We start from the raw sequence: 27,624 nt of genomic DNA on the forward strand, positions 1-27,624 counted from the left end.
TGCCAGCAGTCTGGGAATTCAGGAGACTGAAGTAGTAGGTTCAAATTTTTAAGGCTAGCCTGGGCTACAAAGGGAATGAGAGGACATTGAGAGGAGAATGGTGATGCTTGAACAAGATCCCATGTTTTTGATTCTCAACACTTAAAAGAAAAACCCTGTTCGAAGACCTTTCCTAACCCACCCCATTTTCTCCTCCAAGCTAGCAATGATGGTCCTGCTTCTGTAAGACCCATAGCTTTTCCACTATGAAAATAAGCATTAAGCCTGCAAAAGCATTAAAAAAAAAGTTTATTGGGGCATCAGGGCTGGTGGAGCAGATATTGCTGAGTCTTGGGTAAGGAACGCTGATCCCTAAAGTGCACTCATTGCGGCGAATATGGGGTGTTGCATAGAGTGGTCAGACGTCCCTGCAAGGCCCTCCTGCCTCTAGTCCCCACTAAGGCAAGCCATCTTCACCGCCTCAGGTGTTCCGGGCTCGCCACTGCTTGGGCTCACAAAAACAGCAGGCAAACGTGCCTGTAGAGCCAGCCTAGACTCTCGGCCCCCGGCTCCTGGGGCACCCAGTGCGGCACTGCCCAGGCGGGTCTGGGCCACTGGGATCTCTTCCATGGATTCCGCTGATGCCGAGGAGTAGGCGTCTACAGAGCAACCAGCATGTGCTGGGCTGGCACTGGTGGAATCAGAGGAAGGGCTAGCGTGGCGGCTAGGAGTCCCAGTGTCTGCACACAAGAGGGAAACTTAAGTTGAGACAAGGACTGCAGTTAGGGTCTTAAAACCTTTCCCACCCTGGAACTAATCCAATAGGATCCAAGCAGAAAGCAGTGCTCACCACGTAGCTTGGGCAGCCGGAGCTCTCGGTCCATGGTCCCAGACCTGGGCAATCTATATACTCGCCGCTTCCTCTTTTCCTGTAAAGACAAAGGAAGTGTGGCCTGCGTCTCCAGACCCCACTTGCCAAAAGCAGCAGAGGTACTCATCAGAGTGGAGGTTTCTTTTCCATCTTCCCTCTTCTTGGGCAGAGGTCCAAACCCAGTCCCTCCTACCTGGGGTTGGATCCGTGGAGGCAGAGCCAGTGTGTCTGAGGAGGAGGGCAGTGGTGGTTCCACTTGGCCTTGTGTGGCAAGAAACTGGGAAGGACTGAGGTAAAAGCCAGAGAGCAAACTCTAGATGCTGCCCCGGAGTCCCTCCTGCTAGAGGTTCCCTTCCTAGCAGGACAGAGACACTAATCCATCCAAGACTTTGCTGAGCTGGACCCAGACCCACGCTTTGACCCTGACCTACCCTTCTCCCACCTCCGAGGGGAGCAGCCAGGTGGCACTTACTTGGCATTTAATGCTGCTGGCCTGGCCTGCCCAGAGGGCTCTGGACGCACATGGCTGAAGGTCCTCATGTAGAACTCCATCTCCTTGGGAAAGAGGGGTCAGGAAGGCCAGGAGACTGGGTGTGGATCCAGATACTCTTCAGCCCTGAGCACACCCTGTTACTGGCCTTTCTGAATGCTCAGTGGCCTCATGTCTCAGAGGTCTAGGGGTGTATTCCTGGTTCTCAGATGAGCTGGGAAAGCCTTCTGCAAGGTAAGGCTTCAAACACGCATTTCTGAATCTACCTCATCCCAAGGACTCACCTCATCTAGTCAAGCTGCAGCTATTCTGTCTGAGGAAAGCTGCAGGTCCTCAGGTCCAGTATCCCTAGCCTGGGAAGCTTAGCCAAGAGGTCCATAGGGACAAAACACTCGAGAGTTGCCCTCACCCGCTCCTGTCTCCACTTAGGGCTCCAGCCACTGTTCAGTAGCCAGGAAACCACAAAGCTACTCACAGGCCAGCTTGTGCACTCCAGGATGTGAACACTGAGTGCACCCCTCATTTTCAGTGTACCAGCCATAATTCTGGCTGTTGGGAAGGAGAATGTGAGTACAATTCATTGTTGTCCCTATTCCCCAAAAGGTGACAGAACAGTGCTGCAGCCCTGAATCTTGAAGGTGTGATGTCAGCTGAAGGAACCCCAAGCAAAAGGGCTGGGAGTGGCTAGACTGGCACCACTGCATGCCAGATGCCCCTGAAGAACTGCAGGTGAAGAAATGAAAGACCAGGGAAAGCAACTTCAGGAAAAGGGAGTGGGGCAGAGGGCAAAGGGCGGGGCCAGTGTGCTGGAGGGAGAATGCAGACAGCTGTCGCCTACTAGGCAGTCGTTTCCATGGTGACAGAGGCGCCCTGACTAAGGCAGGGACGACACTGTAACAGAAAGCCGTCTCTAAAACAAGCCTATGTTTTGGGGGCAACGGCTCTAGAGAGGGGCCCCTCCCAAATTCCTGCTGGGTGGGGGTTGGGAGGCTGCCTGCCCAGTCCCTGAGAGTTTTAGGGACTAGGACAAGACCCAGCCAACCACAGGCTGACTGCACAGGTGCAAATACTGAGGTCCCAGATGAGCCCCAGACTCAAACTCTGCCCAGGATGACCCTTTGGGGGAAGATATGGGAATAGCTGCCCAAGAAGAACAGCACGGGGATCAGAAGCAAGTCCCAAACCCTGGGGCCCTAAAGTCATTTTTCTCACATCTACCACTCCTTCAGTAGGAACTCAGCAAAGATTGGCTACCTTGGATCCCTTAGACTCCAGGATAGGCTAGAAGTTAAGCCCTAACCAGCTATAAGAGAATGAGGGTCACCAGAAGGTGCCTGCTTAGACTTCCTCCTCTCCCCAGGGCTAAGCCTTGGCGCCCTCTTTCAGAGACCTTCAAATATCCCCACATTCCTGAATAGCGCTTTGGAAGCTCTCACTCAGCCTTAGCTCTCATGTAAAAGGGGACAAGCACCTGGCTCCTACAGGGCAGGCCTCCCCTTTAGTTACCTGTAGACAAACAGAATGAAATGTCTACTACTGTCCCAGTTGGACCCAAAGCCTAAGCAGGGCAAAGGGTGAAGGAGCCTGAAGTCTGGGCATCCCAGAGCAAGCCCTGCCTACTACGGATGGCTGCCACTGTCTATACACACTTTTAGTGCCCAGTACAGGGCAGGTATGGATGGTGGGATAGAGCATTTTCTCCCACTTGGTAGCACTCTTCAGCTTGGCCCATAGGCAGGGTTCAAGTCTGGGAGATGAGAAAAAGAGAGGCAGGGTCCTTTTCCAAACCACCCACCAGCCTGTGTTTGTATCCAGTTGCCATGAGAATTTGGGATCCAGGGCTGAGCCTTCCCAGCAAAGTCTGCCTGGGCCCCCTGCCTGTACAGTCCCTGGGGGTTTTGAGGACTGGACCACCTCCATCCCCAGCTGTTGACCTCAGGAAGCCAGGGAGCGTGGGAATGAGGACAGGCTGGTCTGTAGCTGGGCTGACCAGGCCAAAGCCTAGGTTGCAGGGTTCCTTGTTCTCTATGCATGGAGACCTTAACTCTTCTCAGACCAGGCTGCCTTTTAACCTTCCTGGACATCAATATGTAATGGACTGTTAACAGTGCTCCCTGTTTTAAAACTAAAATAGGATAGGATGTAAGAAGTCGTGGTTACAGCTGTAGAGAACTGATGGTTACAGTCTAACCCAGCCAGTTGTCAACTGAGGCTGGCTTTCTCTACCACATGCCAGGTGCCTGCAAAGGAAAGTACATGGGACTCCAGAAACACAGGGCTCCTTTTGGCTATGTTGGTGCCATGAGCCCAGCTTAGGCTGGATTCCACTTCTCCAGGACCCCACTCTAGCTGCTGTTCTAGGCTGGCTTCCCTTGCAGGGTCTCCTCCATGACTCTTACTGCACAGCCTCACTTCCCACCACACACACATACACCCAAGCCCACTTCTCAGGGCCTCTCTATACCTGAATGGACCGCATCTTGCGGGGACATGACTCAAGCTCCTTGTGGGTCTCCTTTGCTTCCTGAGCTGGTCGGTGCTGCACAATGTATTCGTAGGTGGTGAGCTTGTGCCACACTGGTGGGCGTGGGAAGAGAGAGGTCAGTAGTGGAGAAGTACCCCAGAACTCAAAGGGGAGGGCAGCCGGCACTAAGTTCACATCCCTATCACATATATACTGAGCAGTCGGGCAAATCCAGGGCAACCACAAAGAGCCAGCACTGGTAAGGTCCATGACTTCAAGGTTCTACAGCCCAAAAAGGTTCCTCCCTGCAGTCTATCCCCTTTAAGGCAAGCTTGCAGGAGACACTTACTTAAATAAATGTGGAAGCAGAGCAAGTGGCCAAGCAGGGCTGTAGAAAGCAGGCCCAGAAGGATGAGTAGGGCAGCCAGGGCCAGGATGGCAGGAGCCTGGGTCTCCACAGGGGCAGCCGGCAAGAACACAAACCACACATCTGTGTGATTCTTCAAGACTGCAGGGCACAGGCAGACTATGCTTAGCCAGAGGTCATAGGTGCACTAACTAAAACAAATCTGTCTAGAATCCACACTGACCTTCAAAGTGTTGGTTGGTGCGAAGGCGCATGGGGTTGACAAAGAACTCCACAAAGACATAAGTGGCCACCAGCACCAGGAGCAGAACACCCAGTAAAGCAGATGCCACACTGTGTAGAAAGAGCCTGGCCCAACCATGGACAGCTGTCAGCAGCACTCAGGAGCTCAGGCTTACTAAGAAGCCAGGCTCCAGACGCCCAACCCCTCAGAAGTCACAGGCATGGAGTCTGAAAACTCTATGAAAGCATCCACTTCTCAGGCTCACCATCTTAGCCAGGAACAATAGGATGGCAGGCTCTGAGTCCATCCTCTGCCATCCCAAGTATCATCTTCTCAGCGGGTGCACATCCCCACCCACTGCCAGCCCCATGCAGGCCCCAGCAGATTCTCACCGGTAGTTCCTCTCGCCCACGCAGTTGTTAAGCCACTTGCAATGATGATCGAAGCCACATACACATTTATTGCAGGCACTGCAGTGTTTGGATCGCGCACTCCTGAGGAGGGTTGGGGAGAAGGCACCTCGTGGTCAGCCAGTCCAGCCCATCCAGCCAATCCAGCCCATCCAGCCCATCCAGCCCATCCAGCCCATCCAGCCCATCCAGCCCATCCAGCCCCAGTTAGTGTAACGACCTGAGTCGAGCCTGGTTCCTGATTACCCACAAGAACCTCTACCCTTCCTCGGACCACAGCAATGAGGAGCGCACGCGCCCTCTGGTGGAAACAGGAGGTGGGACCTCTGGAGAAGGTGCTGAGGATCATGGTAGAGGGAAGAAGGGTGTCTTGTGAGGTCCTACTCTTGAACTACATACCTAGGTAAAGGTCACATGAGAAGGAAAGGAGGCGTCCTTTCCAAGCGAGGACATCTATGCCAGACTACACACAAGATGCTGGTGTGGGACTTGAGGCAAAATGCATAGCTGCCCAATTGGTACTTTAATTGCTTCATTTTGGGGTCACTTTCCTTGCCATCCTACAGAATTTTTCTGGCATTCTTTCAGAAGACACGTATGGGCTAACTGTAAAGGAGCCAAAAGGAGAAGTGTTCACTGTCATCCAGGGTCATTAAAGAAACTCATGGGCAAGGAACAAGTAAGAGAGGGCCATGTCAGGATACTAGTGGGGTCACATCTTGGAAGACCCAAATGAGCACGGGAGAATAGTGTATCCTTCCATCACTCATGGAGAGCAACTGCCAGAGTCATTCTGAACTCGTGCTGGCTGCTGCTTAGGGAATGGCAGTAGGCATTCTGGTTCCTGTATTCAGATCTCTTCTAACAGGCTACTCTAGGCCTTCAGATTCCAAGTGTGGATCTGGCCTTGGGCTGCACTCTATCCTTCAACCCACACCAATCTGGGAGACGACAAAGCTCCAGTAATGTAGGGAGGAGTCCCAGAAAGGCATTTGCCAAAGAAGAATTGGTTGTTCCACATTCTGTCTCCTCACTAGCAGGACGACTTGAAGCAAGCCACTGGCCTCTCTGCCTCAGCCTCCTCACAGGTAACTGAGTGAATGTGCTAGGGGCCAGACAGCTAGTGTGCCCTTGACTCTGCTGCTCAGTCACTTTGTGACTTCAGGACACCGTCCAGCTTTCTGAGCAGTAGGCTCTGGCTCTTTTGTTTTAAAATGTAGCACTGAGCATGGAACACTTAAGCCTAAACTCCCTTCCTGCCCTCTCTGGGTACTTTGAAGAGGCTAAAGTTTTCACCGGCAGAGCCATCTAGAAATGGTTTTGGTGCTGCCAACTGCCTTCTGGGTTTGCTATAGGAAATGCTATCTATGCCTTGTCTTTTTTCCCCCTAATCACTATCTCAGGTCGCTCCACCAAATATTTTGTTTTTGTTTTTGAATCTGTCTTATTATATAGCCCTGACTAACCTCAAACTCATTGAAATTCTGCCTCAGCCTCTCAATGGCTAGGATTACATGTAAGCACCACAATACCCAGTTCCACCACCAAGACTCTTTTTGTTTTTGTTTCTGTGACAGTGTCTCACTGTCTAGGTCTGGATGTCCTGGAACTCTGTAGACCAGCCTGGCCTTTCACTCACTGAGATCTGCCTGCCTCTGCCTCCTGAGTGCTGGAGTTTAAGGTATGGACCACCACACCCACCCTCCACACTCTTCATTAGGGAAAGTACAAGTGTTCAGAGACGTATCACTGCGGAGCTTGGTGTGACCCTTTTTACCAGGACCATAATTGGTGACCCTGCAGGCACACTCACAGCCCACACGTTCACTCACACTCATGCACTCACACATCCACGTCACACAGGTTGCAGTGTAGATCTTCAATGACATGTGCGTGCTGGCTGCGGTTGAAGATAGGCAGGGGTCCAGAATAGCTCTTGTCCCGCACATTGGCATCTGCTGGATCGATGGAGACAGCAGTCAGGTGCACCACAAGGTGGCCAGCAAAGATGGCACCCATGCACTAGCCCAGCAGGTTAAAGACTCAGTCTGTACTGTGTAAATCAGTCCCACCCACTCTCCTAGACAGAGTATTCTCCTGTCCATGCAGATTTCCTTTATAAGGAGCCTCTACCCATGCTATATTCTCCTGCCCCATAAGAGCCTCCTCACCAAGCTTCTTTATCAGACCCCTATACCCTCAATCAAAAAGTCATATGATAATAGAGTCCAAAGACCAGTACTACTTACTACTGCCACCCAGAAATCTAGCCAAATGGCCTTGGCCTCAGGCCTGGCACAAGCCAGTTTCTGGTCTCAGATTTCAGAAGGTGAAAGAGATTAAAAGACATCACCTTTTAAAGTCTAGAGACATTAGCTGATATTCTGATCTTGTTTTTCTTGCTTTCATAGGAAGCCACTTCAAAGACGGGAGCAGCTACTCCCTTTCAATAGTTAGGGCCAGATGGAGAACCACTTGCAGACAGGGCTAATCTACTTGCAAGTCTGGGTACTTGACACCCTAAGCTGAATGTCTGAGATGGCCTCACATGTTCAGGGTTAGCCAGGGCAGTGTAGCTAACTCCTAGAATGGAAATGAGCTTCCCCAGAACTAAGCCAAATACAGGAAATGAGTATGCTGCCTTCTGGCTGCAAGATCTATACATAAACTCACCAACAGGTTCCACCCAGGTAGGTAGCTACCTTATTTTCTTCCCTTCACCTACTCAACACATGCTCCTTCTTTATCTGCCTGCTAGCCAGGCAGATGCTGTCCCTCTGTCACTCAGGATCTAAGCATTAGTCATCCTTTACCCATCAGCTGGCCAACATCCTTACCTCACTCAGTAGCCAAATTACGCTGTCTGTCTGTATGAACCAGGCTCTTCTAAAACGTGCTGTACCAGAGCTCAAGGAGTCAAATGTAAGCTCGACCCCGAGCTCTCTGTCCTTATGGCCAAAGCTATGGGTCAGCTCCTTACTTCTTGCTAGATTACTTGAGAACCTCACACCCTTCTCCAAAGTCTACCCTGCATGGGTTCCAGAAGTGAGGTTTCAAAAGCCTACACCTACGCTCTTCCCTGCATCAAAGCCTACAGGGCTCTAAGTGGCTCTCTAAGAAATTTCTCTAAGAAATTCATGCCTTAGCCAGGGCTATAGCTTGCCTTAATCTTGCCTTAATCCCAACTCTAGACACTCAGTGTGAGCAAACATTGAGCTTCTTGCCTTCTCCCAGCATCCTTCACTGGTCCATTCACTCAACAGTGTGCACAGTTCTATCCTGTGTGCACAGGCATGAAGGAATATGGAAAGAGTCAGTTCTGAGCTCTAAGAAACCCTCTGCATGATGGAAAACACAGATACCAACTAAACAACAGGTCAGTCACATGAGAGGATATGCGTTTGTAACTGATGACTTTATCTAGTGCCACAGGATCAGGAAGACTTCTCTGAAGAAGTGTCATCTCAGGGGTTGGGGATTTAGCTCAGTGGTAGAGCACTTGCCTAGCAAGCGCAAGGCCCTGGGTTCGGCCCCAGCTCCGAAAAAAAAAAGAAAAAGAAAAAAAAAGAAGTGTCATCTCAGCAGAGATGTGGAAAAGAATGTAGAACAGGGCCATGGAAGGTAAGGCAGAGGAAAAAGGACCAGGGCTAAGTGCTATGGATATCAGAATCATGCAAGGTGTAATCACATGGGTGACTGAAATATCATCCCAGCTCATAACTATCATATAACAAGGAGGGTCATGCTGCCAAATTCTAAGCTTTCAAAGGGAACAACAACAACAAAGTTCTAGGCTTCCATGTGAGCTCTCTCAATATTAAATGTTAAAGAAATAAATGATCTCAAAACATGTAAAGGACCTGTACAGTTTAGGTATTAACCATTCCATAATTTGCCAACCAGATTGGCCCATTGATCTGTCACTTTTTAACCTCTGATCAGCTGAGTGGTGAGACAAGGGCTTCTAGGAAGAGATCACTGTTGTCAAGACAGGGAAATAAGAGGAAGCTGAATAGACAGGAAGATTGCCCATGGAGAAAAGCCATGGGACCTAATGAGATCCATCTTCAGCTTCAGTTCTTAAGGCAGGAAGAAGCTGCTAGATTTTTGAGCTGGTGAAACATTATCAAAGAGGTGTGTGTGTGTGTGTGTGTGTGTGTGTGTGTGTGTGTGTATGTGTTTTGATTTGAAAGAGTGTTCTGGCTGTAGGGATAAAGATGGCCAGGAGAAAGGGAAAGAGGAGGATGGGGATGGGGATGGGGGTGGGGGTGGGGGTGGGGTGGGGAACAAAGAGAAGGGGTCGTATGCTGTGTGTGAGACAGAGTTGTAAGAGTGCTCTGTCTGCAGCTGTATGTAGCCAGGAGCAGGGATGCACAGGGAGACTCATTTGGTCAGAAAGGCAGAGAGCAGTGGGAGGAGAAGGTGGGAAGCTGAGGAGGTAAACTCCACAGTATGACTGACAGCTGTCAGCAGGAAAGGAAAGGGGAGCCACACTTGTATGTGTGAGGCTGGGAGCAGCACCAGGAATGCTGCCGGATATGAGCTAGACTGCTGCTGCTGATGGCATGCTCCTGCCCCAGACATCTACATTTACATGCAGTGTGAGACCACTGTGTCCAACCCACCAATCTCCCCTCTCCCTGCCCCCTAAGCGCCCAGAGCTCATCTTTGCGTTCCTGACACCTAGGGCCGTTCTAGGCCCACAGTGGATAATTGATACCCACTTCATTCCTAACAGGTCCTGGAGCCTGCTTAATAGAAGACCACGATACAGCCTTGGTCAAGCTGCCAGACTAGGTGGCTCTGAAGCTTCCATATGGCTCAAAGATAAGAGAAAACAAGACGTAGATCAAACCCTCCAATCACTCCACTTCCTCAGCCTGAATAGGCTGACTGGCCTCATGGGGTACTATTGTGTGACCTCAGAAAGTCACTATCCTGTCTGAGCATCTTTTTTCATAAGGTCCTGAATGAGAAATGTTCCCATATGTTCATGTATTTAAACACTTGGTTACCAACTGGTGGCGCTGTTGGGGGGTTATAGAATCTTTATGCTGGAGTACATCATTGTGGGGCAGAATTTGAGGGTTACTTCCTGTTCGTTCCCTCTGCTTCCTGTATGCAGCCGAGATGTACTGAGCCAGCTCCCTGCTCCTACCTCCTGCCTGCTTCCTGCTACACCTTCCCCCAGTTATGAATATTACCCAACCTTCTGAACCATAAGCTAAAATAAACTCCCTCTTCCATCAGTTGTTTTGGCTGTGGTATTTCATCACAGCCACAGGAACATAACTGATATGCTTCCTTAGTGGGGAGAAAACCCCCATGGGATTATCAGAGGGACTAATGGAGAACATCTCTGTCAAGTGTGTGGCAAATGTAAGTGCTTTTGTTTATTGTTATTTGCTGTGATGCTCCTCACTCCAAGCCAGGTGGTTACGACTCTGGGTTCCCGGGTGCCCTGCAGGTAGGTTACCTGGGTAACCCAGTCAGGGATGGAATTATTCCAGACCACAGAAGAATGTCCCATGAAGTAGTCCACTTAATTACACTAAGGCCCATGGTCACCTTAAGAAAAGTCATTTCCCATTCATTCACTCAGTTGATGATCTGGCCTTGGGCTCTTGTGAACTAGGAAGGTCCCAATGACACTGCTGGTGTCTGAGGGTGACAATCATCTCTAGAGTTCCTTTATTCAACTGCTTAAATAGAGTTCCTTTATTCACCAGCCCAGGGCTCTGGTCCAAGAAAACATACTTGCATTAATAGCTAAATATATATGGTCATATACTCCTAATATGCTCTCATTCTCAACCCAGCCCTTGGAAGCGAGTGGAGCCCTTCCTGTGGACAGCAGAGGCTGTTCTGACCAGCACAGCCTAGAGAGGAGGCTAAGCTGAGCCTAGGCCCTGCTGATGCCTGCTCTCCAGATTCATATTCTCTCTCTTCTCTTCTCTTCTCCTCTCCCCTCCCCTCCCCCCCTCTCTGTCAGAAATCCTCCTCAGAAGGCTGATGCCATCAGAGGAATAGGAACTCTCTAGACAGGATACACAGAGGCTACTGCACCCTGCACCCTGTGCTCTGCACCCCCCTGTACCTGTAGGTCTTTGGGGTTGTGGCCAGGGCTGGAACAGTCCATACTACAAGGCTCAAGCAAGTTAGTGTGTGTCCCTGTTCCCAGGAACTTGAAGGATATATGTGCCACTTTTTGGCACAAGCACCCTCATCCTAAAATCAATAAAGCGTGTAACTATTCCCAGGCATAGCAAATAATGTGGTCATAAATAAAACCACATTTTAAGTGTACCAGGAAACCTATTATATGGGAAAACTATACCATGACAAATTCTTTCACAAGTAGAATCATTGCTCCCAAACACCATTTCAAATGAGGACTAGACTCAGGACCTTGCACCTGCCAGGCAAGCACTCTACCAACTGAGCTGCGTTCCCTCCCCCTAACTTCCCTTTTCTTTAGCTCAGGTATAACGAAACTGAAGAAGCTTTAGGAATCTTTGTCAGACCCTCTCTGGTGCATTAAGTGCTCTGAGAAACTTTAGGGCTGTCCACTCACTTTTTATCAGAGTTCAAGTTAGTCCTGGCAGAGAATCAATTGAGTCAACCCTGCTCTACACCATGTGTTCCCTAAGACCCTGCTCCCAGCTTCAGGCTTCTGCTGTCTTCCAACTATCCATCGCCCCAACTTTTCCAATCTCATATATTCCAAGGATACAGCATAGCCAGCAGGCACCCAGTGGTGAGGCAGGAGGGGAACAAGGACCCCAAAGCCAATCACTGCGAAGAAGAGGTAGAGCAGCCAGGCCACAATCTGGAGTGGGTGGGGGGGCCAGCTCCATCCATTCCGTCGGGACCGCTGGCCCTGCAGTTCTGGGGAAGGTCCACTGTCCTGTGAGGGCGCTGTCCACACATTCTTCTCAGGGGCTGTCTTGTTGGAGGGTTTGTTGCAGATGTTCATCTCCAGAGGGAGAAGAGGAGAGAGCATTAGGCCCAAAAAGGTCCAGTGGGAGCACAGGATCCTGGCTACAGCCAGAATTTAGCAGGATGGTAGGGATCAGCAGGGGCTATATACTCTACAGGGAAACCTGGGATCCTAGCCTAATAAAAAATATGCAGTTGAAGGGCAGGGTGGTAATAAAGTACTGTTCCAAAACTCAAGATTAGACTCTGACCCCAGCCTGGCCAGGACATGGGAGGAGTGTCCAGCGTTATTCAGGACAGCGTGTGGCTGCCCATTACTCAACGTATCCTGTCTCCACAGCCATAAGAGTGAAACTCAATAAGACATGTTCTCATCTGGTAACAATATCAGGCTGGGGCCAGAGCGATGAGAACACATGCTGATTCTGTTAGGATTAGTCACCTCCGTCCTGAGATTCAAATCAAGTGTCAGAAAGGGGGCCCCTTATCCTTTGCTGAAAAAAAACAGGCAGTGGGGGTGTTCAGAAAGGCCTGGTCTCATTGCTCACTGCTTGGCAGACACATAATCCCTTCAGAACCAGGGACCAACAACTTCTCCCCTATGCTTCAGAGGGGTTCTCTATGGTTTCTCAGCTGGAGACAAGCCCACACACAAGAGAAGGGAGGATTCTTCTTTGATTCCTTCCAACAGAATACATGAGCATGTTTCTCCCAGTCACTCCGGGCCTGATTTACTCAGAAGGGTGAAGGTCTAGTGTCCTTTCACTAAGAGAGCTACAAGAAAGGCCAGGCTTGGCCAGAGCCAGACCACCAGAGGGCAGCAATACCCTAGCCTGCCCAGCATTGCTGCAGCCCAGTTGCTGACCAAGACTCTCACAGAGCAGGAGACTACCCTGTCCTTACAGAAGAAAGAGCCTTGTCTACCAGTATCTTCTGGGCTGACAAACCAGGCAGGCAGTGTTATGCCTGGGGAAACAGGACAGTTCTGAGTTCTTGGTGGGGAGGTCAGGAGCTAGCAAAAACCCCAGGCAGCTAGACAGTTTTTTCAAGAGCCCTTACCCACAGTCAGCAATCTCTAATGTGGTTTGAGCTAGAGATGCTGTTTTGGGGAGCTTCTGAAAACTCTGAGAGATAGGACTGTCAGAGGAAATGGGTCACAGGGATGGCTTTACAAGTGTTATTCCTGCCTACCTTCTCCTGCCTTGCTCCCTACTGCCTGGTCTGCTATGATGTAAGCAGCATCCACCACCATGAAATGGGCTGCTCTGCCATGATGGATTGGAACCCCTGAGACAATGAGGAGCCATCTTTGCATCCTTGGGTTCTTCTGTCAGCTACTGTCATTGCAGTCACACAGAAGGAGATAATAAACTGACTAAGGAAAAAAAGGTACCTCAAGCACTTCAGCACTTCTGCATGGAGTAACTGACTTCAGAGACCATAAAATGTAACTGCATGAACCCTGCCCTCTACAAGCATCCCCTGATACAGGAAGACTTCCCTGGGGTCCAAAGCAGAATCAGGGCTCCTTATGTTCAGTCTTTACTGGGAGTGTGACTACAATTTGGAGTACTTTGCCATCCCTATGTCCACCAGTGAACACTCGTGATCCATTCACCTGTGTCCCCCATGTCTCCTCCCCCAAGGATCAGGAGCTATACCTTGTATACAGTAGATGCTCAGTGAATGTTCGCTGACTTGAAAATATCTGAAATAAAACCAAGTATGAATAAGATAACTGATGTATAACTTTGGCCAACCAAGGCTCAAGTGACTAAGGTAATACCATTTTGCTCTAACTCCATGTTGTGATTGCTCGCAGTTTTCAACCCTGTATCCATCCAACAGTCTCATCTGCCTTGGCAGCACTCTTAGGGTTTCTATGACCCTGACCACACTCCAGGTAATTAGTGTTTATACAAACATAAACTAAAATAACTGAAAATATAAGTGAAATTAATTGTCATGTTGTGTCTGAAGTAGCTACTATGTTCTGCCTAAACAAATGCTTCAAGGTTATTCTGACCTCATCTAATATTATTGATGTAATTGTGGTTTGATGGGCTTTTCCTTTAAAAGCACTATATTCTGAGCTTCAGTGCTAAGATACTTGGAGGTATGAACCCTCTCTCCTTCACCAACCAAAATTAAAGAACTCTTATACTCTCAATTGGCTTAATCTGCATGGATGTCCTACCTTTCTCAAATGGAACTATTACAAGGCCAGCTGGCCTGTCTGCTCTGCCTTCAATCCTTCTATGTCTCCCCCTCCGCGTGGCCATGACATTTATGCAGTGACATCACCTTTAACCCTACATCCTCTGCCAATTGGCTGTCATCCCAACTACTACTCAGAGCCACACTTTCCCTCAGCCCTCCTAAGGCTGAGAGATTCCTGCAGTCCAAAAATGGCAGCATGTGAAGTCATCTCTGAATGGTCTCAACTCAAAGCTAAATAGAGTGATCTTTGTTTTCTTCTGAGACTTAGGTCAAGCCCTCTGATCTCTTCCCCCATCTTCGATAAGAAGTACACAGGATAGGAAATTCCCTAGCTTTGATGGAAACAGGTCTATTGTCTTAGGATTTCCCCTGCTGTGAAGAGACACCATGACCAAAGCAAGTCTTACAAAGGACATTTAATTGGAGCTGGCTCACAGTTTTAGATATTCAGTCCATTATCATCATGGCAGGAAGCATGGCAACATCCAAGCAGACATGGTGCTGGAGAAGGACCTGAGAGTTCTACATCATGATCCAAAGGCAGCCAGAAGACTGTCTTCCAGGCAGCTAGGAAAAGGGTTTCAAAGCCCACACCCACAGTGATACACTTCCTCCAACAAGGTCACACCTACTCCAAAAAAGGCCACAGCTCCTAACAGTGACACTCCTTGGGCCAAGCATATTTAAACGAGCACGTCCAGGTTTGGCTTTCAGCTTTGAACTTATTAGCCAAGGAGACTGGAATCCCTCCTCTGAAAAGTAGAGGTGTGGATGCCTCCTAGGGTGCATAGATCAGTGATACTGCTGGCAAATTCTACAAGCAAATGTTCACTTCATAGTAAATATAATTACTTCAAATAGCTCTCTGGTTTGTCTCCTATTTCTAGGCTGCAGGACAATTGTGTGCCTGTATCTGATAGTCTATAGGGTCTAGGTCCAAAAGTATGGGACTGATTGAAGTTGCTGCTATTTTTCCACAGGAATAAGAAGCCAGATGTATTAAAACTTAGACTTAAAGGCAGGAGCTATAGCTTGGTGGTAAAGGATTTGTCTAGCACATATGAGGCCCCAGATTAAACATACACACACATGTGTGCATGTACACACACTTTCAAATAGGATGACTCAGAAAGTACAGTGAATGTAATCTACCATATGATAAAAATGATATGAAAACCTTTAGTTGCCCTCAGAAATTTATATTTTAATATAAATATATTAATATATTATTTATACTTGTTATAAAGCTAACCTGCCAAAACTTATTAACTAGAATATTTGACCAGCATTAATACTTTATATCTTTATATATTCAAAATCATACTCATGCTAGGAGTGGCACACACCTTTAATCCCAGCACTCAGGAGGCAGACGGATCTCTGTGAGTTCAAGGGCAGACTGGTGTACATGGTGAGTTCTGGGGTAGCCAGGGATATATGGTGAGACCATCTCTCAAAAAGAGAAATTCTCACACACAATGGGAAAACAGCCAATATCTGATTTCCTGCCCCTATTTTTTCACTCACAATCATATATTTATTTTATTTTTTCTGAGACAAGCTCTCTCTATGTAGACTATCCTGAAATTTGCTGTGTAGATTAGGCTGGCTTTGAATGGGCAGAGACTCGCCTACCTCTGCCTCCCAAGTGCTGGAATTTAAGGTGTGTACCTCTATGTCTATCCAAAAACATACATTTTGATACCTTTTGATCCTGTGGAAGAAAAAAAATCTAACATTCAGAACTATCAATAATAGGAAAAGAGGGGGAAAATGTTTTCAGGTAAGCTCTTACTCACTATGTTGCCATAGCTGGTCTTGATCTACCTGATCCTCCTCAGGGCCAGGATGACAGGCATGTGCCACCACACCCAGCTGCAAAGGAAAAATTGAGAATGAAGTACTTTCCATTGTAATAGATTCTTCAATGTTTATGTGTATCCATAAGTGTGTCCATGTTCCTGTGTGGTGTATGTGTGTGTGTGTGTGTGTGTGTGTGTGTGTGTGTGTGTGTGTGTGTGTGTGAGAGAGAGAGAGAGAGAGAGAGAGAGAGAGAGAGAGAGAGAGAATGGAGAGGCCAGAGGATAACCTTGGCGTCACTACTTAGGTATCATCTACCCTTATTTACTTACTTGCTTATGTATTGTCAGCATGTGCTTATGCACATATGCATGAATGCAGGTTCCCAGAGTCCAGAGTTGGCATCTGATCCCTGGAACTGAGTCTCAGGCAGTTACAGTCATTTGGTATAGGTTCTGGGAATCAAAGCACCCAAGAGAAGCAAGTACTCTGAACCAGAGTCATCACTCCTGACACACTCTACCCTTTCAAAAGAGAGGCAACTTAAGATATATGAGTTACCATGTGGATGCTGGCAGTTGAATCTGAATCCTCTGGAAGAACTGCTAGTGAGCTGTATCTCTACTTCCAGGGATCTGACACCCTCTTCTAGCCCCCACAGGCACCAGGCATGTGCATGGTATGCAGACATACATGTAATCAAAACACCTATACACATAATAAATGATTTTCAAAACATTTATTTTTATATTTATGAGCATTTTGCCTACATGGATGTCCATAGAAATGAAGTTACAGATGGTTGTGAGGTAGACATTGAACTTGGGTCCTCTGGAAGAGTAGCCAGTGAGTGCTCTTAACCATTGAACAACCTCTACAGCCATAGTCCACCACCTTTCCCCTTTTGAGACAGGGTTTCTCATTGGCCTGGAGTTCAACAAGTAGCTGAGGCTGGCTAGCCAGTGAGATCTGGGGATCTACCTGGCTTCCCTGTCCCTAGTACTATGATTACAAACACAAGCCACTCTGCCTGGCTTTTTCCATAGGTTCTGGGAATTCAACTCAGGCCATATGCTGGTAAGGCAAACGTTCTAGCCCCATAGTAGATTTTCAAGTATGTTCTCCACATATGTGCAGTATTAATATAAATGTCAAATGTTTGACATGGATAGCATAGAGCTAGGATCTTCAAAAACTTCAACTAGATAAGCCATTTGTCTCCTATAAAGCCCCAATAGCTACATTCTGAAATCTCTCTTTTTACGTGTGTGTGTGTGTGTGTGTGTGTGTGTGTGTGTGTGTGTGTGTGTACTACTAAGAGGAGCATGTTCTCTTCTTCCACCATGTGGGTCTTGGAGCTTGAACTCAGGTTGCCAGGCTTGGCAGCAAGTGCCTTTACCCACTAAGCCATCTTGCTGGCCCATGTTTTAAAGTGTTTAGCAGCGGTTGGGGATTTGGCTCAGTGGTAGAGCGCTTGCCTAGGGAGCACAAGGCCCTGGGTTCGGTCCCCAGCTCCGGAAAAAAAAAAAACTCTCCCTTCTTGGGCTGGAGAGATGGCTCAGTGGTTAAGAGCACCGACTGCTCTTCCTGAGGTCCTGAGTTCAAATCCCAGCAACCACATGGTGGCTCACAACCATCTGTGATGAGATCTGATGCCCTCTTCTGGTTTGTCTGAAGGCAGCTACAGTATACTCATATACAATAAAATAAAATCTTAAAAAAAATAAATTTATTAAAGTGTTTAGCAACTTCTCATAACAGATGCTGGAAGGGCAGTTTATAAAAAAAAAAATCCGTGAATACTTCAGTGGTAGCATCCAACTTCATTAACTACCACAGTAAGAGATGTGTAAAACTAAGGGTTTTTACCCCCCAAGTAGAAAGTGCATTTTTCCAAGTGGCTTTTGTAGCCAGTTTCCTGGGTGCTTTACCTCCAAAGGCTTGTGATTTGCAAGTAGTCTGCTTTGCTCAAGCCATGGCATAGAGACCACCTCTGCTTCTCCTTTCATTAGACTCTGGAGAGCTAGGCACTAGAGAGTAGTTACAGCCTGATTGGGGATACAGTTCTGAAGTTGCTTTTTTTTTTTTTTAAATATCTGGACCATAATTTCCCCTCTTCTCCTCCCAATACCTGACCTCCCCTTCCCTCTGACTGCCCTCCCCATCCTCTCCTCCTCTGTTTCTCTTTAGAAAAGGGCAGGCCTCCCATGGATATTAAAAATAAGACCTATCAAGTTGCAGTAGGACTAGGCACCTCCTCTCATATGAGACTGTATGAGGCAACCCAGTAGGAGGAAAAAGGTCCCAAAGAACCGGCAAGAGTCAGAGACAGCCCCTGCCTCCGCTGTTAGGAGTCCCACGTGAAGATGAAACTACATAACTGTAATGTAGTGCAGAGGACCGAGGTCAGTCCCATGCATGCTCCCTGGTTGTCAGTTTAGTTGTGTGAGCCCCTATGAGCCCAGCTTAATTGATTCTGTAGGTTTTCTTATGGTGTCCTTCACTCCTCTGGGTCCTGACATTGCTTTCTTAAGCAAAAGGCCTCAAGGAAAAATACACACTGAAATTCAAAAAAATTAAGTAAGACCAAGTCTCACTCTGCAGCCATGACCAATCTAAAACTCATTATGTAGCCCAGGTTAACTCAAATCCTTGGCATATCTCCTGCCTCATCCCCTTGAGAGCTGAGATTGCAAGTATGAGTCAACATATCCAGCTCAATTATTGAGACATACAAGTTATCTATCCCTACTTTTCCCCTTAATTTAGTTGAAGAGATTGGATAATTTGATTAAGATATTTTTCCACGTATCTCAACTTGATTTATAGGCCAGAATAGCCTTTAGATTTTAAAGAATATGCCACCACTCTGTCTTGGGTTGACATTCTGATCTTGTCACCTAGAGATGTCTATGGCCACTACCAAAAATAGGGCATTATCAGCCACATGTCTCTGTTTCTTTCTTTGGAAACTGCCTTAAGGTATAGGGCTGATCAGTCATCAAAAAAGGGCAAGTCAGGCTTTGGGTCCAAATTTAGACCACAGGTGACAAAGAAAATAAAAATGGACAACATTTTCTCTGGAACATTCTGAAGTGAGCAAATCTTCATCCCTGATTTGTGGAAATGAGCAAAGGTCATTTGGTGAAGCCCTATCAATACAGCTGAGCTGGTAGTTCTGAGGCAGATCTCTGTGGGTTCAGAAACACTACCATCAGGACAATACTCTGTAGTCCTGAACCCAGGGTCTTGCATACATTATATAAGCACCATCTCCCAGGGCTGTATCCTAATTAAGCAAGCAAGCACGTATGTGATTTGAAGAGAATGTATGACTTTCATTTCAAAGCCTGGTCTTCTCCAAGCTTTGTTAACTCCACAAATGGAAAGTCCTGTACCACGAGGAAGAAACAGAGGCATGTGGCTGATATGTTCCTAGTATTTGACAGGTACTGCAGGGCAGCTCTGATGTTAAATTACCCCAGAGTCCTAAGGCAGGAGGAATCATCATCCTAAGGCTTGCTGCAAATAGTCGTAGGGGTAGCTTTGACTCCAAATGAGGATACTGTTGGTCCAGAGAGGTACCACTTGCCCACGACTTCAGGATGAATGCCTTTGAAGGAACAGCAACATTCAGGAACAGACACAAAAGACAACCAGGAGGATGCTTCCTGCCCCCAAATCCTGAGGGAGAAAACTGTGAGCTTGATAATATTTTCTATCATTGAATTGAAGTCCACAAATTCTTTTTGGCCCAAAAGATTTTCCTTACAAGGGCTGGGAGGTTGGACCAAATCCAAAATGGGGCCCACAGATGAGACCAAGTATTGTCATCGGGCTTGGGGACTTTCTCTGGCTGCCCCTTCCCTTTCAACAGCACTCTGGGAGTCCAAACTGAAAGATATGTGGCTCTGTTCTCCCAAAACATGACCAGATGGTGCACTCAGCCCTTGGCAAGCAAGGCTTACTGGGGCCCAGGCCTGTGTGCACTGAGGTACATGTCCTCTCCAGCTTTCCTCTCTGAGGCCCAGAGACACAGAGCAACCTTGGGGCAGTAGGTACATGCATATTTGGGTAGTGCTTTGCAAGGGCTAGCCCATTCAGATGGAATATGCAAGAGGGCATTGAACCCCAAGTGGCCGCAGGACTGAGATCACTTAGGCCCTGGTGGAATGCTCAGGACATTGCTGAAGATGCTATAGGGAGTCAAAGGAATTTTGAAGCAAAGTATGACACATAGCTTTGATTTCTAGTCTCAGCAGAGAAGAGGGTATAAACAAAACCAGAAAGAACATGGGATAAGGTAACACTACAGGAGGCTGTCCCAGTAGGGCAGTGGCTCAGCAGCCCTGTACTTTGGGTTAAGGTCAGGTGCACAGCTCTTCCTTGCCTATACAGTGCCCTCTGCAGCATGTTTAGTGGGCTGAATAGTATATAGGCCTTCTACTTAAAAAAAGACAAAACATAGAGATGCTGTCAAGAATGGAAGGGAGAAAGGGCAAGGGCACACAGACGTAAGAGGTACAAGTATCTCCACCTAAGTCAAGAACTTGCTTGACGTCTGTGGAAGACTGAAGAGGGCATGCAGGCCCCTCCATTGTCCCTACAAAATGAAGGTCACTGACCATATGACAACAATCTTTTCTATTTAACATTCACTTGCTAAAAACTTTAAATAACATTTTCAAAATAAAATTAAGCTTCCTTAATTTATATAAAGTTATACTAAGCTTAAATTAAATGAAGAAAATCTTAGCCAGAAGTAGTACTCTGGAGGGAGAAAGAGGTGAATCTCTGAGTTTGAGGCCAACCTTGTTTTAAATAGCAAATTACAGCCCAGCCAATGCTATAGTGAGACCCTGTCTCAAAATAGCCAAGAAAAAAAGAAATGAAAAAAGAAAGAAAAATCCTAATATTTTGAGTTCTCATAATGAATGGTATAACAGCTACATACTGATCTATTTCCTGTCCATCACCACTCCAAAAAAGAAAAAAATTTAGGCAGCCAGAAGGCTAAGGCAGGAAGATCACTTGGCCCATGAGTTCAAAGCCAACTTGGGTAACACAACAAGACACCAAGATCCTAGCTCACATAATAACAATATTAATAGTAGCAATAAATTCAGACTGTTGTTCTGAAATTCATGCATGAGATAGCTAAAGCACCTAGACTGAAGTGCAAAGCCCAGGCCCTAGAGAGGCTATGGGCAGCCCTGGATTCCTGAAAGGTGTCTGAGGACTTCAGAATCAACTCAAGTAATAAAGAGGGATATCAAAAAAAAGAAGCCAAGAAACTGGGAAGATACATTGCTTGGGTCAGATAAAAAAATAACATGAAGTTGGGCAGCTTGGCACAGCCTTTAACACCAGCACTCAGGAGGCAGAGAAAGGCAGATCTCTGTGAGTTTGAGGCCAGCTTGTTCTACATAGTGAGTTCCAGGACAGCCAGGGCTATGTAGGGAGACCCTGTCTCAAAACAACATTGGAGTGCTGGTCAGGGAGGAAACAGGAATCAGGGCTATCTGGAGACACAGCCTTCTATGGCTCTTGCAATGCTGTTCACAGTTCAAGGAAACTGAGGGCAAAATTCACAAATCCCACTTCTTTGGGTGTCTCCTTTCCAGTTAACCAGAAGGCAATTGGCAATGTCTACCAAACCTGCAAGCATATTTAACTTGTGGCCCAGACATTCCATTGCTGTATTTATCTTACACTCTCCTAACACACAAAAGTTCATTGTATTGTTCCTTGTAACAACAAAGAACAAAAACAAATATAAACACGCTGTGGTACATGTATACAAGGGAATGCTAGCAGCATCAAAAGCAAATGATATTATTTTTAAGATAAAGTTACATGAACAAGCAAGACACACAATTGTAGACTGAGCTGTCAGATAAATAAAAATCAAGGCAGGGGCTAGAGAGAGAAGGCTCAGCAGCAGACCATTTGCTGCTCTTACAGAGGACCAAGTTTCCAATCTTAGCATGGTGGCCCAAAACCAACTTTAACTCCAGTTCTAGGAAATCTGACACCCTCTTCTGATCTCCAAGGGTAGCAGGCATGCATATGGTACACAGACATGCATACAGGTAAAACATACTAAAACATAAAATAAAAATAATATTTAAAAAAGTAACAAAAGGGCTGGAGAGATGGCTCAGCGGTTAAGAACACTGACTGTTTTTCCAGAGGTCCTGAGTTCAATTCCCAGCAACACATGGTGTCTCACAACCATCTGTAATGGGATCTGATGCCCTCTCTGGTATGTATGAAGACAGCTACAGTCTTCAGAATAAACCTTTTGAAGAAGGAGGAGGAGGAGGAGAAGGAGGAGGAAGAAGAGGAAGAAGAGAAGGAAGAAGAAGAGGAGGAGAAGGAGGAAGAGGAGGAGGAGAAGAGGAGGAGGGGGAGGAGGGGATGGAGGAGGAACAGGAGGAACAGGAGGGGAGGGGGAGAGGAGGGGGGAGAGGAGGGGGGAGAGGAGGGAGGAGAGGAGGGGGAGGGGGAGGTGCAATGATTGCTTTTCCAGAGGCCTGGAGTTCAGTTCTCAGCACTCACACCAGGAGGCTCACAACCACTTATAACTACAGCTCCAAGAGATCCACATAAGTGACAGATAAACACATGCACAAATGCACACATTAAAAAACATATTTATAGGGGTTGGGGATTTAGCTCAGTGGTAGAGCGCTTGCCTAGCAAGCGCAAGGCCCTGGGTTCGGTCCCCAGCTCTGAAAAATAGAAAAGAAAAAAAACATATTTATAAAGAAACCATCACCATTTTGGAGGCTAAGGCTGGAGGGCTGCAAGTCCCAGGCCCAGCCTGGGTTACATAGCAAGACTGTGTCAAAACAAACAAGCATCCAGAAGAAACAGACAGACAGATATCTATGTTTCTATAGGCACAGAGAATTCTGGGAAGGAAATGGCAGAACCCAAACATGGTCAATTTCTATGGAGATCTAGTACCATTTGTTTCTACTGTGTGTGTGTTAGAAAACCATTTACTGTCTTAAAAAAATAATAAAGTAGCTGGGCATGGTGGTCCAGACCTTAAATCCCAGCACTCAGAGGTGGGCAGATCTCTGTGAGTTCCAGGGCAACATTACAAGGTGAGACTCTATCTCAAAAAACAAAACAAAACAAAACAAAATCAAAAACAAAAAAAGGTAAAAAGGAGGATAGCTCTGTGGGAAAGGAAGGTCTAAATTCAATCCTTAGCAACACACACACACACACACACACACACACACACACACACACACACATACGTGCGCACACTAGATAAACAGTTAAAAGGATGTCACCTCTAGCCCTCTTTGCTCCACTGTGCCACCATGTGAACCAAATGAACTTGTGTGAGCTAGAGGTTTATACCAGGCCAGAAAAACCAGGAATTCCTGCCTAACGACCATCTGACAAGAGTGCTTGTTGAAGGGCTTTTCTTACCCTTGAAGGCAGTTCTGAGCCATTCAGTGCTGGGAGGAAGCACCACAGAACTTCCTGGTACTGTTAGGGGTCTGGTCAGAGCTGGAAACAAGAGCTGCTGTGCAAGACACTGGTCTAGCCTTGACCAAGAGCCGGTCAGTACCCTGTGACCCCAGAACAAGGCAGAGGTGCATTCCATAGGAAAGTGCGCTCCTGAACAGCTCTCCTTCCTCTCCTAAGATCCCTCTGAGTAATTCTAAGTCATGTTTTCAGCCTTCCCCTAGTATCTGCTTCTAAAATAATTCTCACAGATCTACTGTGCCTCAATTTCGACCACATAAAGGAGAGCTGGGGAGAAAATGCTTTGCAATGCACATTGGTTTAAGTGCAGAGTCATTTATAAAAGACTTCTAGGGGCAAGTACAGTGTTTATTAAAACTCTCCACAGGTGCCAGAAAGATCTGTGTTCTTAAACAGTCTGGGAAGTGGCTATGGTTCAACTGAGGGATACTTATCACATCATTTCCAGAAAATAAGCTAGAACTTAAAGCTGTTCTCAGAGGCCTCTCTGGTCTTTGGTCTCAATGTGGCTGGACCTTGACTTTCTCTTTTATAAACAATATGCTGAAGTCAGTTGCTATGGCAAGAGAAACTTGAAATGATTCCTGAGTTGACATGCTGTGCAAACATTTCTGTATTGCTCTCCTCTCATAGCAGCCACCACAAACTCTGGGATACAAGTCCAGGAAGAGAAACAGAATCCAAATCAAGGGAAGGAGGCAAGGGTTGTTGATTTTTAACCAGGAAATCAACTAGTGATTGTAGGAGCCAGCCTTGGGGAACACCCACCAAGAAAGTCATTAAGAACAAAGGGTGACAGAACAAAGTAAGAAAAACAATAGGGGGGAAATCCAGCTAATTAAACACTATGGCTGCTTTTATTGCATCTCCTAGTGATTATCTGTATACAGCTGGTCTCCCACAACAAAAAGGAATGACCACCCTCATCTAACCTAGCTCTCCCTTGGTAAAGAGAGCTAAGTCACCCACTTCTTACCATGTCTGCTGCTCTAAGATCATTGTGCCCTTATGCTGTTTTCATAACAGCCATTGCGGTCACTTAGAAGGCACTTATTCTAGGTCAGGCGTTGCTTGAAGCGCTTACACGGTATTCACTTAATTCAACACTCTGAGGTAGTCCTATTATTTCAAACTGTTCCCACAGATCTCTTTATGGAGTCCTTGGTCTCAAATGTGGATCCCCTGCCGCCTTCACTTTGTCTCTGGACATGTGATACAAGAACATGACAACATTCCATGCGCACAGATGAGGACAAGGGAGAGACTTGTGGGTTCCAGGAGGCTCAGCTACACTAACTGAACTATGGTAATCTTCAAATGATTTCTGCTCAGCAGTCAGAGTATAAAGCCCCTTTGAAAATTTGAAACTCAGCAAAATCTTCAGTGACTCCCTTCTTTTTCTGGGATAAAAGTTGAAACCCCTCACCACGAACTTTAGGAACTGCTCTCGCATTTCGGTTCTATACTAGTACTCTGCTGCCTAGACTTTTGTGTTCGCTTTTCCCTCTTTCAGAAACACCCTTCCCCTATTCATAATTCTGGCTCCTTTCCAACCTCCGTGTTTAGCTTAAGAATCACCTTTAGGGCCACCAGAGCACTTAATGAGACCTGAAATTACTCTAATCACGTGTCTGGCTCCTGCTCCCCAACTCGTCCTTAATTCTCTGTGGGTTCCGAAGACTGAAGGCGTCTGCTCCGAGGCCCGACGCCTGGCACACAGCCTGGCAATCGGTGGGCAGCTCAGTGCAGATCCATAGCCTTGATTAATGATAAAAGGAAGTCCCGCGCTCCACCGGGTCGGTGAAACCCATCAGGAGGCCGACACGGGCCCGCGAGGCACTGGCGCAGCGCGAGCTAGTGGCTCGGGCCAGGCTCGGAGGTGAGAAACGCCACAGCCGCTCCTCACCTGCGCGTGGTGGCGGCCGCGCCAGATGCAGCCTGCCAAGGTCAGCCAGCGGCTCGGCCCCGCCCTGCCCGTCCACCCTCCCCAGGGCGGCTGCACTTCAGACTGTCTGGGCAGAGTCAGTCCCCCGGACACGGAGGAGACGCGTCCCGGAACGCAGCTCCATCCTGGACGGAGGTTGGGCCTCAGAGTCCTTCCGCCTTAGTTCGGACCCGCTGGCTGTGCAGCCTTGCCAGGCCAAGGCAGGCTGGGCCTTCCCGGGCGCGGAGCCCGTTCCCCTGGCAACAGCGCGAACTACGGCGCCCCACAGCGGTCAAACCGCGCTGCGTCACTTCGCAGGGGCATGGTGACTCTGGGCGGAGTTTGCCAAGTGCCCCTGACTCTACAGCGTGCCCATTCTTCATTTTCCATCATAACCTGTCACAGAGAAAATTCTCTTCCCTTCCACCTCCCATCCACAATTTGTCTTCCAAGAATTTCACTCTCCTCAAAACGTTTCCTAGTTTCTCCTCTAAATCGCTCTTAGGAAGACCTCAACCAATCTAGGCTCTTTGCTCATTTTCGTTTATTTTAAAGTGTGTGTGTGTGTGTGTGTGTGTGTGTGTGTGTGTGTGTGTGTGTGTGTGTGTGTGTGTGTGTGTGTGTGTGTGTGTGTGTGTGTGTGTTTGCGCGCGCACGTGTATTTGAAATAGGGTCTCAGGCTGGCCCCAATTTTGCGATTCTCCCACCTTTGCCTCCTGAATTTGGAAGAATTATAGTAAAGACATGGCTGCTGCACTGTCAAAGTATGTGTTAGATGCCAGGCACATCATAAGGAGTACTCGAAGATGCCTGCCCTTGAAGAAAATAACAGGTCGAAGGAGAGATAGACCTAGACAAATGCTTTACATAACTGAAAGTGTGAGCAACAACTGTAATGTCTTACATTACAGCGTGAAGTGTAAGAACTTAGTGTTGATAACACAAAATGTCTAATTTATTTTTTGTTCGAATTTTTGGGGGCTTTTTGCTTTTGCTTTTGTTTTTGTTTGGAGGTGTAGGGTTGAGACAGATAGCCCTAGCTGGCCTGAAACTCACTATGTAAACAAGGCTGTCCTCAAACTCACAGATCTGCCTGCCTCAGGCTTCAGAGTGTTAAAATTAAAGCATTTGCCATTACACCAAGAATTGTTTTTTAAAGATTTATTTGAGGGGAGTTGAAGAGGTGGCTCATAGGTTAAGAGCAAGGGGGCTCACAACCATCTGCCATGGGATGTTCTTCCCTCTTCTGGTGCTTCATGCGTACATACATACATACACACACACACACACACACACACACATATATCATAACTAAAATAAATCTTTAGAAAAATATTTATTTGTGGGCCAGGGGGGCTGGGAGCAGTTAAGAGCACTAAATACTCTTCTAAAGGACCCAGGTTCAAATCCCAGCACATGTATGACAGCTGTCTGTAACTCCAAGATCTGACACTCTCACACAGACATACATCCAGACAAAATACCAATGTACATTTTTTAATTAAAAATAAAAAGACTGCTTTTCTCTTCTCCTTTCCTCCGCCATTGTGCACTCGGCGCCTGATTCAGATCCTCGCCATGTCTTTTCACAAGACTTTCAGAATCAAGCGATTCCTGGCAAAGAAACAAAAGCAAAATTGTCCTATTCCTCATGGATTTGGATGAAAACTGGTAACAAAATCAGGTACAACTCTAAGAGAAGACACTGGAGGAGAGCGAAGCTGGGTCTGTAAGGAGTCACACTATGGTAAGACTGAGGATTTCTACTGAATCGCAGTCATCGATCAGTCCAACCAGATGGATTTCAACATTTTTTTTTTGGTTCTTTTTTTTTCGGAGCTGGGGACCGAACCCAGGGCCTTGCGCTTCCTAGGTAAGCACTCTACCACTGAGCTAAATCCCCAGCCGGATTTCAACATTTTTAACCTAGAGATTTACTTGTGTCTGAATTAATTTGTCCAGTAATAAAATTAGAGCCATTCAAAAAAATAAATAAATAAAAAGACTTATTTTGGTGCCAGGAATTTTGACTTGTGGCTTTGATCCCAGCACTCAGGAGGCAGAAGCAAGAGGATCTCTGTGAGCTTAAGGCCAGCCTGGTCTGTATATAGTTTCAAGCCACTCAGGGCTACATAGATTCTGTCTCAAAATGACAGTTATTATTATGTATTATATGTGTTCATGTCTGTGCTTCAGGAGGCCAAAGATGTCAGATCCTTTTGGAGCTGGAGTTACAGGTGGTTGTGAGACCCTAAACATGGTTGCTGGGAACCAAACTCAGATCCTCTACAAAAGAAGTACATGCTGCTAACCACTGAGCCATTGCTCCAGCCCCAAAATACCTAAATTCTTTATTGCCCTTAAATCAAGCATAAATCCTTCTAGAAACTCCCATCTTTTGCAAATTCAATATAGGTCTCCTCCA

At 47.0% G+C, this 27,624-nt stretch overlaps 1 protein-coding gene across 14 annotated transcripts; it reads right to left on the bottom strand.

The window, feature by feature from the left end:
* Positions 1-269: 269 nt before the first annotated feature.
* Positions 270-25,459, bottom strand: Zdhhc1 (zinc finger, DHHC-type containing 1). Of its 14 annotated transcripts, none has more exons than XM_063277917.1 (14): positions 25,182-25,452; positions 19,244-19,376; positions 15,763-15,838; positions 13,405-13,451; positions 11,538-11,780; positions 6,651-6,826; positions 4,787-4,888; positions 4,395-4,519; positions 4,154-4,312; positions 3,805-3,917; positions 1,323-1,405; positions 1,044-1,205; positions 830-908; positions 270-719 (listed from the first exon to the last, which is right to left on the bottom strand). In XM_063277917.1, exons 5-14 carry the CDS (start codon positions 11,778-11,780, stop codon positions 639-641), a joined length of 1,323 nt encoding a protein of 440 aa, XP_063133987.1. In that variant the 5' UTR covers positions 13,405-13,451; positions 15,763-15,838; positions 19,244-19,376; positions 25,182-25,452; the 3' UTR covers positions 270-638.
* Positions 25,460-27,624: the final 2,165 nt, after the last annotated feature.

The sequence above is a fragment of the Rattus norvegicus genome, chromosome 19, assembly GCF_036323735.1.
Source record: "Rattus norvegicus strain BN/NHsdMcwi chromosome 19, GRCr8, whole genome shotgun sequence".
Classification (NCBI taxonomy): domain Eukaryota; kingdom Metazoa; phylum Chordata; class Mammalia; order Rodentia; family Muridae; genus Rattus; species Rattus norvegicus.